At 44.9% G+C, this 27002-nt stretch overlaps 1 protein-coding gene across 20 annotated transcripts in view; it reads right to left on the bottom strand.

The window, feature by feature from the left end:
- FBRSL1 (fibrosin like 1) overlaps positions 1 to 27002 on the bottom strand; it is a 499827-nt gene that overhangs the window by 272994 nt on the left and 199831 nt on the right. For 16 of the 20 annotated variants that reach the window (XM_063415667.1, XM_063415668.1, XM_063415674.1 and 13 more), the window contains exon 3: positions 8310 to 8411. The exons of the other annotated variants lie outside the window; for them this stretch is intronic. In XM_063415667.1, the coding sequence (XP_063271737.1) occupies positions 8310 to 8411 (102 nt within the window). The remainder of the gene's footprint in view (positions 1 to 8309; positions 8412 to 27002) is intronic. 20 annotated transcript variants of the gene reach the window in all.

The raw sequence follows: 27002 nt of genomic DNA, 5'->3' as shown, positions 1-27002 counted from the left end.
TTAAAACTGAATGGCAATTGACTCTGGTATTTTTCATATCCAAGAGCCTCTTCTCTCTTAAAAGTTTTAACATCAAATTTCCTGAAAATCAGCGGTGAAAAAGGGTGGGGCTTTCCCCCTCCCCCTGAATTTTTATTGCATATATAAATTAGTAACTGGTGAATACTTTGGAATCAACTTGTAAAATCTTTTCCAACAATTAGGTTTATACACAGCCAATACCCCACACTCTCCAGAGCTGCTTGCATGCATTTTTCTGCACATCTAACAAACCACTATTGCTTTCTTGGTTAGCTGGGAACACTGTGGCTCTTTAGGCAGATCCATGCCAATTGTCACATGTAGCAATTCTGCAAAAAACCCAGCTAATATCAGCTACGAGTGCCAGAGCAGAACAGTTTGCATGCAACTGTGATGGATGTTCCTAAAGAAAAAAAAAAACCTTTGGGGGTTAATACAAACATGGCTCAGTCCGTATGTCTCTATATCAAGATCAAATAATGAGAAAAGTAATCAATTGTGGCTGCAAATACAAGAAATCTTAGTGGAAGTTTAACTTGGCATCTACCCAAAGCTGAAGAAACCTCCTTTCCCAGTGAATGAGTGCTTGTCTGGCAGGAGTAATGACTGGGGCAAGCCTTCAGCTGGAACAGCTTACTGAGGCTCTTACCTACACAGACAGGAGCACTGACATGGAGGGCTCTCAGAAAACTCTCACTCTCCCAAGAGTCTGTTTGCTGCTTTGGTCAGTTTTCTCCTTGTCAGCAGGATCTCAGCAGGGTATGATGGTGCCTGTGGTGCCCAGCCAGCCACGTTCCTGTCGGTGCTGCTCCCACCAGCACAGCACCTGCCCGGCACCTCTGGCTCACCTGAGACTGAAACCCAAACCAGCTCCTCCTGCTCCAACACAGGCACCCAAAAGGCTCAGCTCTGGCCCTCAAACACTGTCTGGAGAAACCACGGCAGGCAGCAAAGGGGCTGACAAACACACAACTCCACCAGCCAGCTCCCTGCAGCCACACAGAACCCCAGCCCTCTGCCTCCAGCTGGACAGAGCAGAGCCTCAGGGAGGGCTGCAGCCCTCTCTGCCTGGCCTGAGCAGCAGCTTTTGCCTCTTCCAGGGCTGCCTGGAATACCCTGAGTTCCTAGGGGAGACTGTTATTAGTTAGGGACAAAATGAGTATGGTCTGTGCATTAAATGATGCAGAGGTGGAGCTGCACTGCTAGGTGGCATTTGTGCATAAAGATAAATGGCTTATAATATTTTGCAGATGATGTGCTCTTTTACAACTAAAGATTTTTGGTCCCTTTTAAGCCCAAGGTTAAAAACAAAACCAGACAGCACAGACAAGACATTTCAGTTATGTCACAGAGTGAATTATTTCTACCCTGGGATAGCTCTAGTGTTAATTACACTGGATATAAAAAAAATACACCTTTCTGGCAGCAAAGGCAAAATCTTACTGCTGAAAGACTCTACTACCCCCCCACAGATGTCCTTGAAACCTTGAGTTACACTTGCTATCTGCAACTGTATTTAAAAGATTTCTTCCTTTCTTTGTGATAAAAATGGCAACTGCAATTTAGAAAAGAAAATCATGAGAAAATCTCACCAATAACCTGCAGCAGGTTTTCCAAGATTGTCTATTAAATTGACAGGAAAAGTTATTTCCCTTATATAAACAAAAGTATGGCCTTCCACTGCTCTCATGATGCAAAAGAAATTAAGACACCCTCTGTTCAGTTTCTTAAAGCTATTGGGTTACTTATTGAACTCAAAAGACAGCAGGAATGGCTTTAAAATGCAGTAATAATCAAGGTAATAGGGCATTTCAAGCCAATTCCCAGCTCTCAATGGGTCAGGCAGGTTTCAGCTTGGATCTCTTGTGTCCTTGACATAAAACCTAACTGTAAGGGGATTAGTTAAAAGCAAGTGATGGTAGCACAACCACAAAACTAGCTTGTTTGTAGTGCTCCCTTCCATCCTCTTTGGCTAAAGGACACAAATTACCATATTCCAGAAATGCCAAGAGTTCATTCCTGCTTCTCTGACACGTGCCCCTTTCATCGGCTGAAACCAAGGGTGTATCAAGTACCTCCAAGTCAGCTGCTGAAATGGCTGTTTTCAGCCAATGGCTATTCCCATGTGGCACAGGACAGCCCCCCAAACAGCCTCCAACCACTGCTGTTAATGCCATCCTTGTGTTAGTGTGGAAACTGAGGCAGGGAAGGACTCAAATGTACCAGTGGCACCTGAGGAGCCCCCAACAGAGGAGAGAACTGAGGCAGAATTCCCAGCTCCTACTTAGTGCCAAACCTTGCCTTGCCAAATCACAGGCACAAACTTATCCTAAGGCCCAGTGCTGCAAGCCTGATTTGCTTGGTTAACACTCAGCAGAGGCAATCAATAGTATGTACAGAGAGATCTGGGTTTGAATTCTGTTTTACAGCATTTGCTCAGGATGACACTCACCTCAGCTGTACCCATCCTCCTCTCTCCCAATTCCACAGTCTGAGAGGGCAGAGGCACCGGGAATTGCATGTGTTTACCCCCCTTGGTCATTCACAGAGCATTCAACTACAGAATACAGCTTCAGCTTTGAATACTGGAGAAGTCTCCTATTTCCTTGCCAAGCAAGTCCCTTATAAAACTCCTCTAAATTCTCATCTTGGAATGAGAAGGGTAAGTGGAGAGGAGGGCAAAAAGAGCCAAGGGCAGGAGATATCCCAGACCTTAACACAGAGACTCTTAATGCAATTAATTTCCATAGGCACACTCCTGTCTGCGATACAATGAGTTCAATTGACAAGGCAAAGGTCACCCAGTGCATCTGATGCTGGCTGAGATTAGAAACCCGGACCTGACAAGATAACCACAACACATGATGAATGATTTGGATGCCGTGCAATGCTTGAATGTGTTCCTTCTTGAATTCACTCACTTTATTCTGTTGGATAAACAGAGAGCGTTCTGCTTAGAAACACTGCAAAACCAGTCTGGTAAGATATCAAACTACACAAGGTCTGAACATCTGTAAGTGGCTTGATAAACTACAGAACAGCTTCCACCCAAGACACCTTTATCCCTACAGCTGATGGCTGCAGACAGCAGAGAGGAAGATGGCCCCTGACCAGGAATGAACAAACTGGGTGTACTTGGCCAGGAACAACAGGAAAAGACCTCACAGAAATGCACAGAACCTACATGAGCACTGCTCCTGTTCAAACCATCACCTCTGCCAGCTTCACTAAACTCCTCCAGACTTTCTTTCTTCCTAACTATCCCTCACTGAAACTTCATGTCAGTCATTAGGACTCAATTTCTGCTGAAGCAGTTTCCATGCAAGTATTTGGTGTTTTGTGGGGTGCAGATAAAAGCAGACAGGATGCTGAAGGGGTGGGAATTTTTGCCTCCAGAAGAATGGGATTTGCAAGGTTTCATGATCCTTCCATGTATATTCAAACCAGTTTCCCAAGAGTCATGGTTTGTGGAAAGACTCTTAAAACAATCCTGTTGCTACTCTTTTTGACTAGGATGATCATACTCTGCTCTTCAAACTGCAGATCAGATCCCAGTGTGTCACACATGAGGAAAAATGAACAGTACATGCCACAAAGAGTCTACAGCCCACAAGTTACTACTCCAGGCCTTCCAAAAGCTCCTTCAGTGTGCTCTGTAACACCCCTGACCATGGCACTGAGGTCTCACTGCCACCCTGCCAGAGCCAAGACCAGGCATCCCACATGCACCAAAGTTTGCAGTATGGATAAATATGAAGATGTGGTGTGTCTGTGGTCCAATTCTCACTTCAGAGGCTCATCTGACTGTGCTTCTGGCAAGGTACTTCAGCCTGAGGCACACATGAGGGACGTCCAGCTTTGTACCTTGCTGCTGCTCTAATCCCTGTGCCCCAGGAGGGGAAGCATGGTATGGGAAGTGGGAGGGAAGGGGGAGACAGTGCCTGTGATGGCACACAAAGAAAAGCAGATCACAGTGAACTGCCTGAATTAGAAATCACAGGAGTTATTTTGTATTCATCTACCAGAGAGAGAATTTTATATCTAGCCTATACAATATGCTAAACACTTATCAAAGAACATTTAGAGAGAGGAAAGTCTTTGCATTTCCTAGAAGACTGCTTTTCGTTTATTATGTTTAAAGAAAAACAAACAAACATATGAGGATAGGATGATGAAAAATTAGAGAAGATAGCCTGGGGGATGAGAGGAAAAGGCTCTCAACAACTTAGCAGCAGCACTTGCTGGTTTTATGCACAGCTGAAGCCAATCCCTTGAAAAGGAGAGTTTTGACTCTTAAGTGGCCAGCACCTCTTGCAACATATTTCCTAATCAGCGAGTATTTATGGTCGATATTTTATATTTCCAATTTCCCCCTAAGGGCTCCTGAGAAAGCAGCACACCTGCCAACCTTTTCAGCTGGGCCAATAATTGCCAATTTGCTCTTTGCCTTAGTATATCACTCAATTTAGCCCTGGCTGTGCCCAGCATACATCCTCATTCATCTCTGTGCCCCCATGACAATTAGAGTGTTAGCTTCAGCTAACTAGGGCAACTATTCTACTAGGGTTGGAAGACAATTATTAGTCTATTTTCCCATCTTGTGGCAACAAAATTGAGAATCCATGACAATTACATTCAGCAATTCTGCACTCTGCCGCCTGTTCCCCCTCCTTGCCCCCACCTTCCGAATATTTCAAATTATCACAGCTCTACTACCACATTCAAATTTTCCATGTTCACAGGGAGTGAGGCTTCTATTTAAATGATAATGAGGGACGATCCATTCAATTTAGTGAGGGAGAAAATCCATTAAAAAGCAGGCAGTTCTTAAGCTGATGGGTCAAGAAAAAGATAAAAACCCTTTTTTCAAGCCATTATACAAGGCTCTGTGTGGATTTTTGGACTGTTCAGGACATCAGAAAAGATTAGGACAATTATGGAACATGGGGAAAACCAAAACAAAATGCCCAAGCTTTCCACTTTTACTTGGGTCAACACAACAAAATAGCAATATGGCTTATCTGGCTCTTAATTCTCTGGCAACTTCCAATTACCTCACACTGAAAGGCAGCAGAGGAAAATCCTATTTTGGTAAAAGGCTGTTGACTCTGTTTTGGTTGTAGAAGACCTGAGAGTACATGTGTAATATGGATGTCAGCTCTGTAGTAGCTTTTAAGGGAATTTTACACCAACACTGGGAACATAAACAAGTGGCAGATTCCCATCTCCTCTCTGCACCACAGTTTTAGTTGGGCTAAAACTTGACTGTTTTTCTGCTCTGAAGTTTCATCATCCCAAAGAAGAGCCTCAACAAATCAAACCTCTGCAGCCAGAGATGATTTCACTAGATCATAATAAGCATTTTTTCCCCCCAATGACCCATAATAAATGGCACTCGGTGTAATGTCTGGAAAGACTTACTATACAAGCCAGACAATTACTGTCTCACTATGAAATTGTATCATTCTCTCCTCACAGAATTTTCATTTGTGGCAAGGAAGGAGCAAAATGCTCTGGGTTTCATGGTGGACGAACCAGTGGCTGTTTGTGTGCGTGTGTGCACAACACAATCAATCATTTGCCTCAGTTTTCTTTAGAGTGCAATTATTTCACGACAGACCAGGCCACCTCTTGACTTCACGGTCCATTAGAGACTAATGACATGCATTAATGTAAATAAAGAACAACTTGCTGGCATCCCATTGAACAAGTCACCTCAAATGAAACAAATGGCACGGAGGGGCTGAGCTGTTCAGAATAGCACCTCTGACATGGGGACCAATGAAGCTGGAGGGAGGATTTAGTGCTCCTGAGATGGCACTGCTACAGCCAACACTTTGACAGGCACATTTCCCACCACACCTGCTGTGTGCTACCCTACAGCAGCCAGACCTGTCACCTCCTGCCTCATTTACTCCATTGTTCACCCCACTTAATGGGGAAAGGCATGGGAGGGAAAGGCAGCACAAAAAGCAGTCCTGAAGGCCAAATGCACCGAGGAACAGCAGGAGAGTGAGAAACAGCCCAGGTGCCTCCTGCTGCAGAGCATCCCTCTGCAGGGGCTGCAGCCTCGGTTTGTGACCACCAGCCTCGAGGAAACACAATCCCTGCCTTCCCAGGACATCCTGGCTGCCCTGTGGCCCTGATCCTGAGGACATGAAAGGAGCTGTGCCACTCCAGTGGGACAGCAGCTATTTCAACAGCCTGCTGGGACACACAGCTCCAGAGCCAGCAGGGGCCAGGCATGGCTGGGCAGAAAATCCTGCAGGAATCAACACTCAGGAGCATGTTGTTGTCTCCTCTCCCTTTCCCTGCTCCCTCTCTGTAGTAAGAGATCCAGTCTGCCTCCTCTCCCTTTGCACAGAAATGGAGAAAACCATCTGATTGCACCCGTGGGACTTCCCAAGACTTTCAGACAGTTGCTAAATAGGCTACAGAACATGTAGCAGTGCACGAGGCAGCGTTATATGTAATTAAAGCTAAATTGCACTCATCAAATAATGAACGAAGAGCATTCAGTGATTCGTGAACCTTACTTTTCAAACTGTTTAATTACTAATTTGAAAAAATCTCATTTGCTTTGGGTCGCCAGGTCACGAGAGCAGCTTCAGCAAAGCTCTGAAGTGTGCCCCGCCCTCCAGGCACTGCCCAAACATCTCTGCTGACTAAAAAAGAACAGAGTGCCTATTTCCCACTGAATTTCACCGGCTGCTGAACAGGCTTTGAAGATTTTGCAGGAATTAGGCACTCAGAGTCGATTCCTACAGGCTCAGCCTGCAACTTTGGGGGCAAAGCGAAAGGAGGAGAAACACTGGAAGTGCATTGGCTTAACAAGAAAAGTCTCCAAGACCACTTAACGCTTTGACCTAAGCTAATGGCTAAGCTGGAATATGTTACTCCTTTCCTGCAGCCCCACGGCACTCTGCAGCTCCCAGGCACTCCTGCCAGAGCGGCCGAGGGGAGGGGAAGCAGGGAAATACATCTAAGCACGTGTGTCCAAAATTACCATCATTACTGACTAACAACACAGCCAAAGGTGTCCCACAGCAAGGGGATCTGTCCCTGAGCCCCCCCAGCCCCGCGTGGGCTGGCAATGCTGGAAGCAGATCACAGGACACGTTATTTTTCTCTTCCTCCCACTGCGTCGGCTGTTTACAGCGCCCCATTCACACTCCAAACATGTAGAGAGAATTTTCCCCCGTCACATTTCCCTGTCAGAGCTGTCAAGCTGAATCCCGCTTTAATCTGCCAAAAGCACTTTTCTGCTGACATTTTTAATAAATACTTTCAGCTTTTAAACACATTTGTGGGAGCCATTTTTTCCCCTTTTTCTCCTGTAGAACGGGCTCTGAAAGCCTTAATAGCAAATACATTACACTTATCAAAGGCTTTCCCCCCCTCTTCCTTTTGCATCCTGAAGCGGAGGTAGTGTTTTCAATTTTAAAGCTAAATTAACTGTCCAATTGAATTTAGCTGGTGTGAGCCGTTTTCTGTGACAGGTTTTAGTTATGAAGCATATTTTACATTAATAGAACTCAACATGAAAACCACTCACTCTGGGATTTCTGTGGCTTGCCATTGAAATGGCAAATTTAATATTTCAGACATGCTCGTGCCAGCGTTTGATTATTGTTCTTCATTTAAATCTCTCCTAACGGGAAAGGTCCTAATTAGTAAAAAATCATGTTTTAATGAAGGCGAAATGCTAATTGCTAACACAAAAAGCCTTCATATAAAATTATCCCAGCACTGCCATTGATTTCTTGGTGACTCAAAAGCCCATTTGTGTGTTTACACACCAAGGCACCGTTTGCTTTTGTTTTATCATAACATTTCACTCAATGTACCATTGAATTTCCTGAGAGAAAGACAGCTTTCCCCCAAAACCCTCTCATATCTTGGCGGCAGGAAGCATAAAATTAGATGAACTAACTTTGCACCCAAACTACGTGCAGCAGTTAAACCCACAGATGCTGCAAAAAGCTTTTTAACACAACTTCTTTGAAAGAACAAAACAAAACATCAAGCCATTTTTCCCCAAGGAATAACAATTCCATTTTGTTTTCCCATCTCTGATCTTTCGCTTATCATATTATTTGCACCATGATTATAGTGTTTGCAAGGCAGCTCAACCACTTATGCCGTAACACTCAATCATGACATAAAAAAAAAAGTTATTACACAGTGACCTCTGGATGCCAACATTTGTTCAGCAAGATTTATGAAAAGCCATGTCAGCAGCGGGAATTGCCGCAGCGAAGCGACGCTTTCTCCTGAACGGTACTTACATCACTGAGACGGTCCCTTGAGCTGCTCCGCTGAGAGCTTGTGGCCTCCCTGATGCTGTCTTCCTCGCTATTTCTGCCACTTCTGCTTGTAGGGACCTTCATCTAGAGGGAGAAGAAGGAGGGGGGAAAAAGGAGATTTTCAAGCACTGCTCTGCCACCTGTTCCCGAGGTTGCCGATGGCGGTTCAGTCAGCGTTTCACTCCTGCGCCCACAGTGCCGTGGAAGGGGTGGAATGCACGGGGCTTCTCTGCAGTTGTGCCTGACCAGGTGTGCCCACACTGACGTGACAGGGAAGGTGCTTCTGGCACTCTTTGGAACCTCAGGTGAGGTTGTGCCCACGAGGGAAGCGGGCAGACAAAGCCCCTTCCCTCTGCTCCCAGCACACCTCAGCTGGGACACTGCTGCTGCTGCCTGAGCCACCGGCCAGGCCAGCACCTCCCAGCCCAGGGATGTGCCCGGGGCCACCCCAGACACTGCACTGAGAGGTCACAGTGGCAACTGAGGGACACTGGACTCAACTTGCCAGAGACACCACACAGAATTTGAAGTACAGCAGCATTAACTCTTACAGCCATGGCTGGTGCTTTAACTGCTAAACCATCCCACTCCCTGCAGCTCAAGTTGTGCTTGTGTTTGGATAGAAGTGAGAGAGCCAATGTTTGAAATCACAGCAACCTTCCTCTTACATCTGCAAAGAGTGTTACAGGGGGAGGAGAGGGGTAGTATAGATGTCATTCACAGCTTCATTCCTGGGCTCATTTACTAACAAATTATTCTGCTAATTCCCTCGTGAAATATCGGGTGGAAAGAAGTGTTTAATTTATTAATAGGTTCTATTCATATCAGTTTGGTTCCATCTAAATTACACTATTTAAAATGTCGGCTTGTACAAATTGGTATTTTTAATGGCAATAAAATCCCTTTGTTTCTTGCTGTCCTGTTCCACGATGGTGCTGGCAGCCAGCAGGGTTTGCTGGTAGTGCTGATGCAACCCCTGCAGCCCTGCCCCTGTGGCACTGGGCACACTGGGCACACTGGACATGCTGTCACCACGTGGGCACAACAATCTGAGCGCTGGGTGCACTGATCACTGCATTCTGTGGATCTTTGCTGCCAGCTAAGTGCCCCACAGCCTGTCAATATTTTACTGAAATGTTCAGGGGACTGCATGGAGAATGAGCTCCAGTTCTCATCCAGAGTGCACAGCCCTCTATGAGCTTGGGTAGCAGAAGTAAAAGGAAAAGAAGCAGAAGGAAAAGTATCAAGCTCAGTAGATTTCTGATTAATGTCCTTGCTGTGTATGCCTTTCTGCCACCTTACATCTCACCAAAACACTTTCTTCTGCAGGATAAGGCTTTTAGACACATCTAAATGATACAAATCTAAATTTTTTTGTGGCCACCTCATCACACAACCACCAGTCTCAGTGCAGTGCCCTGTCTCACTCCTTGTCCACCACTTTTCAAACATGCTGCCCACCTGAAAACTTGTATCAAGACCAGTATTTCATCTTTGCTCCTGCATCAAAATGTTCAAAAGCACAGCACAGCAATGAGAGGTAATCCCTGCTGGGATCTGCTAGAAGCATTCCCAAGAACAGTGAGCTCGCATTTGCAACTATCCACACCATGTATCAAGGCAAGAAATAATCCACTTGAAGTTCATGATGTTGAATCCATATTGTCTGTTTCCTTAATAAATAGGTCAACAGCATTGAAAAGGGAAATCTAACTATCCTACATCAATATTGGCCATAAGCCATCAAATTTTTAATTCCACATATAATTAAGTAAATTTGGTAAGATTTTTTTTCCTAAATACATCAAATGATTGTCATTCACTTATTTTATTCTTTTTGAGGTCTTTATTAGGCAATTACTACTTCAGCTATGCCATTATCTTGCCTAGGATTGATGCCAAGCCAATAAGACAAATGGTAATACCCCATTAATTACAGCCTTTCATAACACTGGTACACCAGCTTCTTTCTGTCATCTGGGTCTTTCTGCTCTTACTCAAAACCCAGCTCCACTGGTTTCGAGTCATCAGCCAGCTCTTCTGAAACTCCTGGATGTAAAGTATCTGACCTGCCAATCTCAATCCTTGCAGACACAGCAGGTGCTTTGTTTCACCCTGAAATAGGAACCACTTAACTATTACAGGGCAGAATTACCATTTCCCTAATACAGTACAGAAATGCCCACTGAATTCTGCAGCTTTCTGACTTCTCATCCATAACCTTCTCCCTCCCACCTAGCAACACATCAAAGCCTGTCAAAATTATTATACTTCTGACCTAAACAACTCCTAGACAGCTGCAAATGAAAGGAAAAATAAATTATGCCATTCCAAATCCTTTCACCTTCCCAACTGCAAATGGTTGCTAGAATTAATTCAAAAGGACTAAACTGCCAGCTGTTTAAAGTTAGCACAGACTCACCCAACCTGTTACCAGACTGGATCCTTTTGCTGCTTTTCTTGAGTTACAGTCAGCTCCAAACACCACCTGTTTCTTTTCTCCAAATTTCATTAAAGGAAAACTACACCTACACACACAGTAACAAATTGAGACAATTTGACCTGACAAGGTCTTGCACGGGCAAGCAAATTAGAAGCATCACTGCTGCCATTAACCTTTCCAAGTAAATATCAATTATTAAACTTGCTGCACTACCTCTGTCCCCAGTTTGCTGCTGTGAATTAAGAGGGTCATCAGCCTTTTTGACAGATCTTGTTCATTTACACCTGCTGCCTGCCAGCAGGGGAGCCCGCACACCCGCAGCCCCAGCGCTCAGCCAAGCTGCCTTAATTCATCAGTAATTACCCTAATGAGCCACATGCAGGACCCAAGGAGGAGGACAAGTTGTTCTGCTAAATGGATGCATTGGTTTCAGGACACTCTCAGCAGACCTGGGTATTAGCAAACTGGTCAAAAGCTTCTTTCCCAAAGTTGCCACTGGCTCAGCTGCTTGATTTCTAATGATTTTCTCTTGGTGTTTCTCCTTGAGTTCTAGAAATTCCTCCTGACCACGTTCCCTGATTGAGTTTTACTATAAAAACTTGTACTCCTCTCACTTGGAAAAAGTCATTACTGTTCCAGAGTCTGCAAAGGTGAGGTGGGCCAGAGGCAAGGTGGGCTCCTGGCCCCACTCCCAGCCTGGGGATGTCATCTCCAGCCCCAAACCAATCAACCCCCCAAATCCCCATACAACACATTGCCAGGGACCTCCAGAGGCATCAGTGCAACACCAGCCACGGGGTTTAAACACCTCAGGTGGGTGAGACAAATATCCCATCTAAAACTTGAGCAGCCCATACTGATTGTCCAGGGTATTTACACACAGTGGCAATGTCCTGCAGCAACCAGAATTACATGTGCAATTCAACATTCCAGGCTGTTCTCACCCAAAATCAAATCCTTTTGACACACATTGCATGTCCCTGTCCCTCTGCATCACCCACTGAGTGCACCCAGGTCCTTCAGCAAAAGCGAACCTATGGATGGCTTTGCCCTGTTTGAGGCAGGACTAATCCAAACTGTCCAAACTGGAGGGTTCCAGCCAGCAGAACAGAGCCAGAACAGAGACGGGGGAATGGCAGGAGGAAGTGTGAGGGCCAAACCCGAGTGTGGCTGATTGAGTTGCCCTCAGGTCTGCTCAAAGTGCTTTGGGAGCCATCTGAGAAGAAAATGTCTCAAAATAAGCCCTGCAGAGAGGGGCTTGGAAAGGTGCTCCTCAGCCTTGCTCCAGAGGGCTGGAGGTGGGAGGGAATCTTGTCTTAGACAAAGGCTCACTACTGTGTCACTTTGGAGAGCAAAGCTGGAAGAAAATAAAATGGCACATGGGGACAACAGAAGCTATTTGTTAATTTATCTCTTCCAAACCCTAAGACACCAAGACATTAATGTCCTTACATACGAACTGAAACATTGAATAGGTGCTGAAGTTTTACTCCAGCAGAGCCTGTTTTACTGTTGAATTTAAGAGAACTCTCCAAAAGCATTAAATTAAGCCCAAAGCTGCTTAAAAGCCAGAACAAGGCAGCCTCCTGCAAGATAAATAACACCCCAGAGCCACCACACACCGCAGAGCAAAGCTGGTGGCAGGCAATCCTGGCTCTCTGCAGTAGCTGCAGCCCAGCTTTCCCAGATTTGTGTCTGAGAATGTGGCACAGATCATTTCCAGCTCGGCGGGAGCGGGCCAGGGCTGCAGGCAGGGAAGGACCAGGGGCAGGTACAGAGGGTTTGTAAGGCCATGATCAATCTGCATTCTGCAGGTGCTCATGGACAGTCCCAAGCCAGATTTGGAGCCAGGAATTATGAACCTTGCGCTGTTGGACATCATGTAGCGTGATTAAATATCATAACTCATCCCGGTTAACTCCAGCTCTGCAGTCCTGGAATGCTGCTGCCTTTCCATCTCTCTCCCATCCAACTTCCCCCTCCCTTCTTCTTCCTGCAGGGTGGGGGTGGAGGGATATATGAATGGGCAGAATGGGCCTTGTTTCCCTAAAAGGGCTTTTTCATTACCACTACGTTGGCTCTCAGCCCCCACTTTTTAATCATAATAGATCAGCCTGCTCTCCATTTACTTAAGCTCTTCTGATGTCAGAGGAAAGCACGTTTTTATTTGGTGCACCTATTTTCACATCACGGGCACGCTGCCCCTGCTCATTATTAATAAATACACTTCGATTTATCACAAGCTCCATTTGAGTGCCACGGGGAGCCTGGGGCAAAAGGAGACAAATTCTTTTCTTAAGTTGTTCTGAAAGGTGCTGGGCTCACCGACCCTCACCCCCATTAACCCAGCACAGCTCGTGTGCTCCTACTGGGAGCTGCACGGCCTGTGCAGCGGCAAACTCGGACTGATCTTGTGCCATCTCAATATATTTGTTCATTATCTTGCGCACACACAGAAGCATTTGGAAATGTACTCGGGGCACAGGCCAAATTGAATCATCTGCCTTCATTTTCCACACGATCTGAAGCTACAGCTGCTACAACAGGCTGTGGGATTTTTATTTTCCTTCCTTAACAGTTTTTTTTTTCCCTGGCTCTTAAAGTTGCAGCAGTCTCATTTTAGACCCCTTGCTGTTGCTTGGGTTTGTATCTGTGTTGTACAAAACGGGTCTTGCATACACATAGGGTGGGAAAAGAAATTCCCAGCAACCTCTCTCTGCACATTTCTGAAGGAAAGACAGAAAGCAGAAGCCTCAGGGAGAGACATAATTAAGATATTAATCTCAGAGATGCCTGTTCTGGTGGCTCAGATGGGTCTATTAATCTACTAATCCTGTCACCTCTGCCAGTGGACAGGCACTTGCAGGAATGGCACCCACATATTTTGTGCTGCACTCCAGAGCCAGGGACTGTCTGTGAAAACAAAGCTGCCCTTCCAGATCAGAAGGGCAAAGAGCTCCACACAGCACGGAGCCAAGTCACCTCCTCTCAGGAACACATGAACTTTGAGAGGAAAGTTTAATTCCTTTATAAAGCTCTGGAAGATCCACTTTCATTTGTCTTGAGAGAGAGGACAGACCAAACACAACCTTTGGATTTCCATGTTACTGACTTCATAGTAAATCTATTTTGGCAGGAGCCACTTGGAGATAAGTGGGTAGAGCTGAGAGGCGTCCAAGTCCCAGAGTTTAGGTCCAAGCTTTCAGATCACCAGAGACAGGGATGAATCAACCCTATCATGCTCATCTATCTAAACTAATGCTGCTGAACACCACTTTACATCTCATCAGCAGGTAATGACTTTATCATCAGCTCTGCCAAAGGACCTTTTTTCAACTCTTTCTACAGTGCTGAAGAAAAATTTCCTGCAGGTAACATTTCCTTCTAACAAAGATCATGATTTCCTATGGCTACAAGAATTGATAACACCAACTGTTCCAAAAACATGTCAAAAATAATTGTATGGCTTGTCCCCTTCCCAGTAAAGGATGAGAAGGATGCTCACACAATATTTTGGGAGACTTTTTTGCTAACATATGCTTGCATTTTATTATCAAGTCCAAGCTAAGCTCGTGTTTCTCTGGTAGACTATCAGCAGTAGCAGCTTTCTGCACCAGGAGACAGTAAACTGCCTTAATAAATACAAATGGACAATTTAATTAAAATATATTGGAGACTTGGAAAAAGTACTATTTGTGGATGAAACAGTCTGTTAAGGGACTGCACTCAAAGCTAGCTAAGTGTGTTTTAGGCAGGCAACAATAAGTGGCAGTGAAACACAGTGCACAGAGCTCTACCCCAATGATTAAAGACCACACCGAAATTATAAACATCTGTTTTCCAGAAAATGAGGGGGGAGAAGTCACCCAGTTGCCTCTGGTTTTAATGTTTGAAACAAAACAAACCATTTGGCTTTAAAAATGTACTTCTTTAAACCTGAAAAGACCCACGTATCAAAACAAGGTGGAATCAGCTAAACACATTACTTCTGATTTGTTTCCTTGAAAATCCAGCCTTAATGCATTCTAACAAAATTTATCTATCCCAAGCATACCTCATAATGAGATCAACTGGGAAAAATATCAGGCTTGTTTGTATATTTTATACTTGCTCTAACTTGGCAGTTTGGAGATTATGTATTCCCCAGGTCCCTCCTTAAATCGTTTCACACGCTACAATTTGATTTTCTTTGCTTGCCCTTTTCCACAATTTTTTTTTTGATACATTTTATTGAGTTCTGGCTCAGAGGGAAACATTTCCTTTGAATTAAGGGTGCAATCATTTTTTCTCCCCTCTAAATAAGGACATATGGCGTAGAAAGCAATGTTATGGTCTGAGGGTTTTATGATTGAAGTAGGGCTCATTTTAAAAAATGACAGTAGCATCAGGTTGGATCAGAGTAGTTTTTCTAATTGGGTGGTGCTGCTGTGGATACTGTGATGGGCCATCGTGGCCATAACTCATTTTAAATATGACATGTCCATTTTTACTTACTGTGATGAAGAAGCAAACAGCAGCAGCGTTACGATACTGAAGGAAAATTGTCCTTTTTTTTAGCAGTCACTCAGTTCCACGATGTTTTGAAGGTTAGTGTTTGCACATCTACCTGCTATGCACACTACTGGTTCCCCTAATTCTGGTTCACCAGTTTCTTTTGGCTAATTTACATCAAGAACCTGTGTTGCAGTCAAGCACTCTGAAACACTGTGGCTCATTTTTACCCCTCCCTGGGATGCACAGAACTTGAATTGTTGCTAGCAAAGGATTTCTGTGCTTAGACTGAGTCAGCTGCAAAAGCAAGACAACAACTTCCAGTAATAAAAAGTACTATCAGTGAAAAGGAAGAATATTCGAAAGCCACTGATAGTTTCTCAGCTACTTGAACAACATTAAGTACTCACTAACAACCTAACTCTACATCTTAATGCTTGCAAGCAGATAGGAGGGGTCACCTTCCATTTCCCAGAGCAAATGAAACCCAAGCTCCTCTGGTACAGGCAGGTGCCTTTGCAGTTTTTGGAAGAACTCCTGGTGCTGTGATCAGCCAGGGACACGTCCTGCAATGAGCTCAGCTTCAGTTCTCTAGGAGACATTTCTGCAGAGCTGGTGCCACTTCTGACAGGGCAGGAACTCTGTTTGACCTCATGGCTCCTGCGAGGTGCCCTCCAAAGAGCAGGCCAGTGCCCTGGGGGCCTGGAGAAGCCTTTCTCCCCAGTGCCCAGCACACAGAGACCATGTGGAGCAGCAGGCTTGGCTTTTCTGCAGCTCTGGAGCTGCTGCAATGATTTTTCACAGCTTCTGGGCTGGCAGGTGGCCTCGGCCGCGGAGCAGGGCCGGCACCGCTTCCCCACCACGGCCCGCGCCCTCAGGATCGGGAGCCTCGCTGCCATGCGAGAGCTAATGCTTATTTTGGAAAAAAAGCTGGTGCTTAAGCAGGCAAAACTGCTCGATTTTACAGCTGCCATCAGGCCTGCATAGCAAACTGCACTCTGCATGCCCCCAGCCGCACTTGGCAGATGGCAGCAGGCAGCTGGGAAGATCTGGGTCTGACATACGTCAGTGATAAACCGTGTCAGCGCAGAGCTGCTCCGGCAGCGCGCGCCCGAGCGGGACCCGGGCTGCCGGGGGGGAAACAGCACTCCCAGCCCACCGAGCTAAAACCTGCCCTCCACAACAGGCACAAAGATGCAGATGGCACCTAGGAGCCCTTGGGCTGGCTGGAGAGGCAGGCAAGGCAGCAGAGGGGCACGTATTGGGGTGTGCGGCAAAGCCTCAGCCGCAGGGCATCTTCTGTGAGAAGCTGCCAGAAGCTTCTCTTGTGTCCAGCAGAGGCAATTCCAGCTGGTTCAAGAGGGACCCACTGCTGGGCAAAGCCATCAGCAATGCTGGCAGCACCTCTGGAACAATGCAGTTAAGAAGGAGAAGAGTTGCTGCACAGCAGCAATTGCAGCCAGAGAGAGGAGTGAGGATATGCGACAGAAACAGCCCTGCAGTCACCAAATCAGTGCAGGAGGAGCTCTGGGCAGCAGAGCAGAAGTTCCCCTGGAGCATGTGGTGAAGATCACAATGAGGTGACAGGTCTCAAGGAGCAGCATCCAGTAAATAGCCCATGAGAGAACCGAAAGCCTCTGAGCCTCTTAGAGCTGAAAGTCTCCGTGCCTCTTGAAAATAAGATTTGTAGCTTCGAGTTTCACATAAAGATGATTTGGACCTGTGACTCTCGGTTATAAAATGCCATCCAATATGCATCAAATAGAAAATTGATTTGGCACAGGGTTTTTTGGTAATGGGAAAGAAATGCATACACTGAAGATGAGCTCAGAACTCCTACAGCAGATGCATCAAGTGTTACCAATCTGGTGCAGTGGACCATAGCAAAAGGATCACTGTAAGGGAAGTAGCTCCAAGCAGGACAGAGGGATGATTGACTAAGCATCCACTTAGCAAGGAGAGAGCTGTGTTCAGCTGGAGCAAACGGAGTAAATTAGGCTGAGCTTACACGATGCTTTTAAACACCATGTAGGAGGCAATCAGAATTGACAGCTTTAACATTGCTGCCATCTATGCATACAGATACCATCTATTAAGGCTAATATCAACAGCTGTGATGTTCAAAGCAAAAGTGGATTTAATATACATATTAAATTGTCCAAAGCTGCAGGAGATGTTTCAAAATATAGTAGGAAACTCCATCAAGAAAAGTATCTCTGTATATTACAGTCTTTCTCTTCTGGCAACACTACTCCACAAAAACTGAGGGAATTGATTTCAATATGAAAGGTGATGATAACCTTCAAAAGTGATTTTAGTAAAAGGAGACCCCAAAAAGTAAGGTCAACTTATTACTACTTATGTCAGACAGGCAAAGCATTCCGTGAAGTTCAGCCTCAGCCTTGGGAAGAAAACAACCAGGCCTGGCTGGGCTGCTATAGGAACAGTGCTGTGATACTAGGCTTGAGCAGGAGAAGAAAACCAGAACTGGAGTAAATTGACTCAATTAAATTATTTCAATGAGGTTTTCTGGAAAATTAGTCTTCTCAAATAAGCTTGGTTTCATTTCTTCAGTAACTCTGGTTGAAAAGGAAACTGGATACATGTGATACATTTAGGAATCTAGATGCACTCATGCTGCAAGACATTCTGATAAAAGTTAGTGCTATATAAATATCAATAAAGCATATTTTAAGTGGAGACCATATCAGCTGAGTTCTCAGAAAGTAGTGTCAATAAATAAACATTAATGTTTGCTACAGAAGGTAAAAGGATTTAAACAAGGTTTGCAGCTATTCAGTAGTCCCATCAATATCTGAGAAAAAACATTATCAAAACCACTGCAGACAAAATTCATAGATGCCAATGATACCTTTTTAGAATAAATAAGGAAGAGAAGGGGAAGGCAGCTTTAGGCAGCAGCTTGAATTCTGTGAAAAACACACCTCAGGAGAAAAGACATATCCCAAACGGGCTGCACTGTGGTTATGAGGAATGAGAGCAGCTGCCTGCAGCTCCTGCAGAAGAGAGGCTGTGCTGCCAAACCTGCTGGGAAAAGCTGGGAGCTGACACTGGAATAGTGGATCCTTATGGTCCTCCTGCAGAATACTGCACCTGAAGGGAACTAATCCAACCCCTCAGCAAGGGAAGAGAGGCCACTTTTCCCTGGATACAGCATTGACAGGAATGACTTTGGAAGGTCTTCAGCCTCCCCAGTGCCCCAGCAAGGCACAGCTCTACTGAACACACAACCCATGGTGGGTACAGCCTAACCCATGTCCTGAATTGCTGCAAGTCCTTCTTATGGGGACCACAGAGACCAAGTGAACCATCATTAAAAAAGCAAAAATTGCAGCAGCTCTCCAGGTGTGAGGCACTGCAGGTCTCTCCTCACCTAGAGCTGGGCACAAAGGCTGCCCCTGATGCTGCCCGACAGTGAAGGCAGCCTGCAAACCTTTGGGTTCTTGTCCATGACTCAAGACAGACAGAAAAACACCCACATTCCTGCTCAACAATTGGCTCAACCCCTCCAAGTGTCCCATGTGAAAAAGCTGCGCTTAGTACAGTTTCAGATTCATTGCTAGGACTCTGAGGCACCACAATAACACAGTTAAAACACCACCAGATGTGTGCCATATAATACATGTTAAAAAAAGAAAAGACATACTGTGTGCAGATACAACAACAATTTGCTGTTCAAATTAATTCAGGAATCAGTACCATCCCTATAAACCCAATATATAAAACATATGCTACCGTAGGCATGCATAAATTGCATGCATTTTTATCCAGATAAAGCCACACGTGCAACTAATAAACCAAAGTGAAAAAAAAAAAGAAAAGAAACAAAGTAAATAAATAAATGCAAAGGCTGCCTAGGGAATAATGAATTTTGCAGAAAGTGCTGTCAAAGATCACAGTGCTGAGCAGAGCCCCAGCCGTGCTGGTCCCCACCCCCAGCAGGACAGTCACAGCCTGGCCTTGGGCCATCGCAGCAGGAAATTCCCTTGGAGCAGAGATGGAACCCAGAGCAGTTTTCTTGCCCAGCACTGGGTGAGGTAAAGCTACAGTGGCACATTCAAAGGACAGCAGAGTCTCCCCCATGCCCAGGAGCAGGGCTGGCACTGGGTGTTGCAGCTGTCCCACAGGCCAGCCCGCAGCCACGACCCTTCCATGGCTCACCATCCATAAAACCCAGGATAAAGCCAGGAGCAAGGCTCCAGCCCCACAGCGCCCGGGGGAACTGCTGGCAGGAAAGGCAAGAACAGAAACACCACTTCAATGTGGAAGGAATTGATGGCTGGCTGGCACAGTGGGAATTCAGGAAAGCAGAGACAATTCCCATGCACATTTTACTCCAGCCCCTACCTTCTTCAAGCCAGACCCACAATTTGCTTTTATTACTAATTCAAACTCTACAAAGCCTCTCCTTGAACTCTGCCTAGACTTTTGGGATCTGTCCTTTCCCTGGCAGAGGTCTTTGTCCCCCAGCCAGCTGTCCCACATCTCCCAGAGGCAGTGGAGAGCCAACCACAGCTGCTTCAGTCCAACAAGGGCCATTTTCTCCAGGCTCCCTGCACTAGCACGTGAACCAAGCCAGCTCTGGGAAAAATCAGAGCAAACCTCACACCTCTGCAGGTCTGGACACGAAGCAGAGGCAACCTGGAACATCACTGTGTGTCTGGTTGTGATCATCCATTGTGATCCGTCATGACATTTGAGTTGTCAAGGAAACTTTCAGCAAGGCCATGAGCTCCTACGCCACCAGGGCAAGTTTTCTGATTTGAGAGAAGTGTTGAAACTACCAAAGCAAGCACAGCCAGCTCCTCAAGGAAACACAGAAGCAATTTCCTCTAAATGCCCAGGGGACATCCTGTTTGCTGATCGACATCCTGGAGAAACAAAAATCTAAGAATAATTAGAGCCTAAGCAACTAAGGTGAAACCCTTTGGTAATTTTCAGTCCTGAGTAACTAAAAAGGGGTGACAATTATTTTAGCTAATGATCACTGAACTTTGAGATTAATGTTCACAGCTGAGGAAGAGGAAGCAACTCTTCAGAACTGTCAGGTTGAGCCCAGAGCTCCTTGAAATAGCTGATTGATACTTGCCACCATCAAGGGACACAGGGCACTGCCCAAACATGCAAGGAACTTGAAGGCAGCACCGAAAGCTCAGTGCAGATAGACTGGGATCCATCTCCCCATAGATTCCTGTAGTTTATGGTAGAGAAAAATTCTTCTTGTTGGCCCTGTCTGTACTCTTATGATGTGCAGCACAGGAGTGGCTTGGCACTAGCTGCACATTCCCTAAAACAGTGGCTTTTAACATTTCTCAGTCACAAAAGGATTGGCTGACACTCTGTAGCTTTGATACAGCTGAAAGGGCAAACTGCAGAGCTCAACACCAAGCAGACACTGAGGGTGATCCAGCTGGCCTGAATTGATCCCTGTGAGTTTAGACAGCCTCTCCTCACTGATTCTGGAGAGAAAAATGTAATTGGTGCCTTCCAGAAAGGGGTCAGGCTGTGCCTGTGGATGAGCTGGGTCCAGAGGAGGCCCAGAGAAATATGAGCCACTGCACCTGCACTGTCTCACAGAGGGCACAAAGGCTTGTCAAAGCCCAAAATAAACAAGTCCACTAGTTCAACTAAAAGCCTGATTTGAAGTTGATCTAAATCATTCTAAATGCTTGTCAAGTTTTAAGCCAAACCTTCACTTTGTTCAGGTTAAATAAGTTATCAATCAGTTTAACTTGAACTGGAACAAGAAGCTTCTAAAATGAAATTAAAGTAACAGCCCAGTTAATTGAGCCTGCTGCAGTCCTTCCCATAAGGATGGTCTTAGCTTCAGGAAATGCTCATCTTCCTTGTCACAGTTGGTGCAGAAAGGTATTTTAAACAGTAATAAGCATCTGCTTTCTCTACTTGTTCAGTCAGAAAGTCTAGAATTATATACACAGCACCTCAGAGGATGCTGTAATAGCAAGATACATTTATTAATGATCCTACTAATATTTCCTGAGAGCATCTCCAAATACTCTGCAAATACCCATCAAATTTAAATAGCAAGGATGTGCAGTGGGTAGTATGATCATCCCTTCTCGGAAGGGATGGAAAGACCAGATGACTTTGGGAACATCAAGCAATGAACCTGGAATAAGGCTGGCACTACAACTACAGAGAGAACAGGGCGGCTAAAAGCACTGCAGCTTTTAACAGCAACCATCTTGCACCTTAACCACAAGATCATTCTCCCTGGGTGACATGTAAGCAAATATTTCTTAGAATGAAAGCATAATGTTAATAGAGTAGAGCTTGCTGAGAAAGGAAAAAAAGGAATTGCCGCTTTCTTGGATACTACATGAAAACCCTACACCTCCACAGGAAATATTTTAGTAAAAAGAGACATAGAGCTACAGCATGGAAAAATGAAGCCAGCAGATAAGGCAGGTTTTGTGAAAAAGGGAGAAGGGAGCATGGTCTTTGCTTCTGGGAAGGTTTGGTGGGATTCAGGACTGCTCAGGATGCACAGGTCAGTGAGGTTTTACTGTGGCACAAAGATCTGTGTGCTGCCCAAGGCAGGAGCTTCCAAATACCCTGGATACAGATCTGGGAAGTGACCACGGTCTGTCACACCATGGGACCTTTACAAGCAGCAGTGGGGCCCAGAACCAGGGGGAACAAAACCGAAAGCCCAATCCAGAGACCAAAAGTCAGGAAAAGGACTTCTCTGAACTGTAGCTCTTCCTGATGGAGCAAGTGTGGGAGAAGGAACAAAGCCCAAAATAACAAAACTCATGAAGGCTCTATGGGTAGAGCTAAATAACCAGGTAATTATCCAGATTTTATTGTTCCTTTGTTGCTGCCTGCAGATGAGAATAAAGAGAACAACAGAAGTAGCAAGTGGGGATGGCCAAAGCCTCTAAAATATTGATGCAGAAATTGAACACTTCTTCTGGAGATGTGAAACCGGTCTCACGTGGAGCTTTTGTGCTAATAGCTGTCTCAGTTGACATGCAAATTCTTTATAACAATACATGTCTAGATACCACTGCAGTGTAAATATCCTTGCTCCAAACACTTTGCCTCTCACTGCTGCTCACACTGTACCTGGCAGTTCCCTATTTAAAACACCATTACTTGCTAAAGGAAACCATTAACAGAGGGCTGAAGGAAACAATCTTATTCACTGAACCAACACTGTTGTCTCAGCAAAACAAAGCAATTAACATCTGAGTTCACAGGAAAATATATTAGCACAACAGATGCATGTGCATGTATTTTGGCCCTTTGGTAAAATGTGCTGTTTTGGGGCCAGATGTTTCTGCTCATGCCAAAGAAGAATCCAGCTGCATCAAGCTGTGAATATTTCTTCTGATCTGTCAAAATCTGCATGAACTAGAAGAGAAAAAAAACCAGTACTGAAGTTTGAAATAGAAGTCTGTTTTCCACTGGGGATTTTACCACCATCTGTATTTTAAAAGCTTTAGTACAACTTGACAGAGCCTGAAAGAAGTTAGCAGCACAATAGGTAAAGCACATTGAAATACCATTCAAGTAAGGTTTCTGGTAGAGTTGAAACATATGGTAAAAGACTAGTTTTATGCATTTTTCCCCTTAAAAATCAATTTATACTTATTAGTTGGATTTACAACATGTTTAAATTGTATGGCCCTTTATGTAATGTGCTGCCATTATGAGCTGAACTCTCATTATTGAGATGATAGAGCAATATTGAATTACTGGGCAAACAAGGTCCTTTTTCAAAAACACCACAGCAATTGCTTTTCTCACGGTTTCCAAAACCAGGTGTTGTTTTTTCTTGCATTAATAGAATTACTATGGATTTGCACTGATGCAAGAGTAAAATCGTATCATTTTACCAAAGCCATAAAAAAGGAGCCAAAATGGAAACAGAGCAGCTAAGCAGAAAACATGAAAGCATCTCATAACACCATTAAGTTCACAGACTACAACACATTTGTCAAAGCTGGGTGTTGTCCCACTTAAAAATCATCCACCCAGCAGGGCCAGCATGCTCCCACCTCCCAGGGCACCTGTGCAAAAGCCTGGAACTCACAGAAACCTCTGTTCCATGCCCCAAAATCACCTCCTTCAGCCCCAGGGAGAATGCAGAGGCAGGAGCAGCCTCAAACAGTGACTCCCTTGAGTAAGTGGCTGCACCATTCTGTTCTTTCAAATCCTGAAACTGAGATTTTCTAACCACAACTTGACTCCTAAAGGCATTGAGATTCCAATCTCTCCAGTTCTATCCCCAAAATTTCAGCCTTAACAGAAAAATTAAAACTTCTGAAACAAACATATATGGTACAGTGCAAATGAAGCAGAATGCAGCTGGGTATTTCTGAACTGAACTCAGTTTTCCATTCTGCTCTTCTCAGCTCCCCACATTCATCTGCCAGCAGCCAGGCAGCTGTGCTGCCTTCCAGGTGTGCAGCACAGCTTTGCCACTGACAGGGTTATCTATTGTACAAAGAATTATGCTGGCAGTGAAAATCACAGTAGAATTGTTTTGAAAGAGGCAAGCCTCAGATGGACAATTTAGATTTCACAGAAGTTGAAAGAGGATTTGCAGGTTCAAATTATTAATCAACACCCTGCCAGGCAGGGGCCAAGAGCAATCTGCCAGCACTGAGTTTTCTTGGACTTAAGACTGTAAAATCTGGATTTTAGATTGACTCGGTGAGGAGAAGGATTTTTGTGCCTACAGCCCTCTCATTCTGAAGTACCCAGGCAAAATGGATCCCTGGCTTTTAGGGGCAAGTATGAACTTCAGGATGCTGGGGTAAATTCTTTAAGGAAATTAGGCATTGGGAGGCTTTCTGAGCCAGAGGACACACTGCACACGACAAGGTTCCCTCCCTGTTGTTAAAATCATGTTCTGGCTGTAACAAGACAGTATAAACTGCCCCTGGGGTCACACAGGGTCTTTCTTTTGGTAGCAAGGAATGAGGAAAAAACTGGCCAGAAAAAAGCAGGTGCTTGTGGAGAATGCAACCTTCTGCTGCAAGAGTGTCAGCTCTCCCCCGTGCCAATCAGGATGATACAGGCTGCTCTGGGAAGGAAGAATTTAATTGTAATAAGCACCTAGCGGAGTGTAACAATGGTTAATCACAGAGAAGCACACAGTGGGTGCCTCTGGTCACATCAGGCTACCTTCAGCATCCTTTTGGCTTGATCTGTCAAGTCACATGCTTTCAAAATTCTGCAGGGTCAAACTTAAAATAAAAAGAGAGGGGAAAAAAAAATAAAGGGGGGCAGAGGGGAAGAGATCAGAAAAAAAGAGAAATTATCCATTAACCATTTTAAAGAAAATGTTAACTAATGTCCTTCTGCAAACAAAAATGTAAAGCAGGTAGAGAGACAGTCCACCAGCAGCTGCCTATTTCTATAAACACCATCACTACAGTCTCTGAGAGCAGCGAGCAGCTCCTCCTGCTCTCACATCTGAAGCCCCTGAGTGTGCAGGGCTGGGTGGTTCAGGTGCAAGCAGAAGGGCAGGGGAAGGTGAATGAACAGACAGAACCCAACACGTGAGCCAGGGAGCACCTGGGCCAAGCCTCCTCTCTCCTGCACATCTCTGTTATAAAGATGGGCTGCAAGATGAAAATTGGGAGCTTGAGGCCAAAAGCAAAATAGAAAAAAGGGGTATGTGCCCACAGAGCTTTGTTGAAAGCAGGGATTTATTTTTTTCTTGATGTTTGACTTAAATGTGTCTCAGAGAGGCTGTCCACAGAAGCATCACACCACAGCTCCCGTTGCACTATGTTATAATACTGCTGGTTTCCTCTTGCCAGCTACTCATCAAGGGTTACCACCAGCACAGCCCTCCGTTCTTTCACATCTAGTCAGAAGGCAAATTAGTTGCAGCCTGATGGGGGAGTGCTAAATTTTTCATTACAATCTTTCTCCGGAGGTTTGGTGTTTAATAATTTGTACTGTATAAAATTTCACATATGGGAAAACATGGCACCACACAGCCTCTCCAGATGCTGGTTTTTTTTCCTTGCTGCTAATCATGTGAGCCCCCCAGCTAAAGCAGTGGATTTAGGGCATAATTAAAGCTTTATACTTTAATAGTAATATGGGTAAAGCTCAATTTTATTTTTGAGAGGAACACACCACATTTGTAAATTCCCATTTCACCGAGGATCAGTTTTCATACAGGGCTGCTTTGTTGCTGATATACCATGGAACACAAACCATGCAAGCAGCTCGTGGTGCTGTGAAAGGCACACACCCCTGCTCAGCCACTGTAGAGGCTCTTGAATTCCTTGTGATCAACCCAAGAGCAGTGGTGGCTGTACAAGGGACATCTCCAGGGAGCCTCCACATCATCTGCTCTGCTTTTTATCACATCATTTGGCAGGGGAGTCTCTCACGTTGGTCACATGAACTTCTAATTTCTGGAAGTAGTAGCTACAGCCCTAAGCGAACCTGAAGTGATTTAGATTTGCTGCTGCTCTCCTGAACCTCCCCCTAAGGCAGCATCCTCCCTCCATCCCTCCCTGCAGAGCCTGCAGACCGCAGGGCTGCTGCCATGCGTGGAACGCTGAGTCCTCTCCCGTCTCCCCACGTTTCTGATGAGAACAGCAATCTGGAGCATGCTTTTGGGATTAACCACACTGCACACAGAGCTCGGGGTTCACACACACTGCCTAAGAGCCCTGAAAGCCTCACTGTGAGGTGGGACTGCAGCGGGACCCAAGGAGGGGATGGACAGGAGGAGCAGTGAGAGGGAAGGAGACATTCCTTGCATGGCTGAGACAGGAATAGTTGTGTGATGGTCAGCATTCTGAGGACTAATTTTAATTATTTTTTGAATTCTGGAGTATAATCCCCTTAAAAAAGGAAGTACCCCAGGGATTATACTCCCAGGATGGCAACTTGGTGTTCCAAATCCTTTCCCTCTTCTCCTAAATATCCTCCTAAGTAAAAACTCAGAAAACACGGAGAGGAGTACAATGATCACCGTTCAGAATATGGTTTTAATTCAATCCAAGTTTCTCCCATCTGCTCAAGAGACCTACACACTGCCTTAAAATGAAGTCCTTTGGTGCTACCACGGATTTCCAATTTCCCAAAGGAAAACCAGGTGATAAAGAGCCAGGTCCAACTAACATGGTAAAAATCAACATTGTTCTTTGACAAATCTTGTGCTTCAACAGAAAGCAGAGATTCCAGCTTTGCCATTAAGCATCTCTGTGCCCCTCCATAGTGGTTGAAAGCCAGATTTTACTCTACCAATCAGTAGCAACACTGGGTAAAGTAAAACTGTTACCATGGATAAGCATCTACTCAGCTCTTAGAGCCTGCAGTACGTTGGCAAATAAATCAAATGACCTAGAACTGAGAAATAATGACCTTGGAAGTGAGAGCTTATTTCTGGTTTTATCCATCTTTACTATCACAGCTTAAACTAAATCAACCGTGCATTTTAAGATCTATATTGTATCCTTCCAAATCTGTCTGAGAATGCTGAAGTCTTGAAACGCTCTTTTGTTGAAATGAAGAGCTTATTACAGGTCAAAATTTTACTTGCTTTGTAACTGGTAACATGTGTTAAATCAGTACAACCCACACAGGAGAGACAGCTCCCAAACCCAGTGAACCTTCTTGGTGGTCATGAGACTTCTGACATAAAACAGTGGCAATGGAATTTAAATATTGGGGGAGAATCTAAGTACTTAAAGTGCTTTTGAAATGCCTTTGAGTTCTAG

The sequence above is a fragment of the Prinia subflava genome, chromosome 19 (genome assembly GCF_021018805.1).
Source record: "Prinia subflava isolate CZ2003 ecotype Zambia chromosome 19, Cam_Psub_1.2, whole genome shotgun sequence".
NCBI classification, from domain to species: domain Eukaryota; kingdom Metazoa; phylum Chordata; class Aves; order Passeriformes; family Cisticolidae; genus Prinia; species Prinia subflava.
This window is presented reverse-complemented; position numbering and strand designations above follow the sequence as displayed.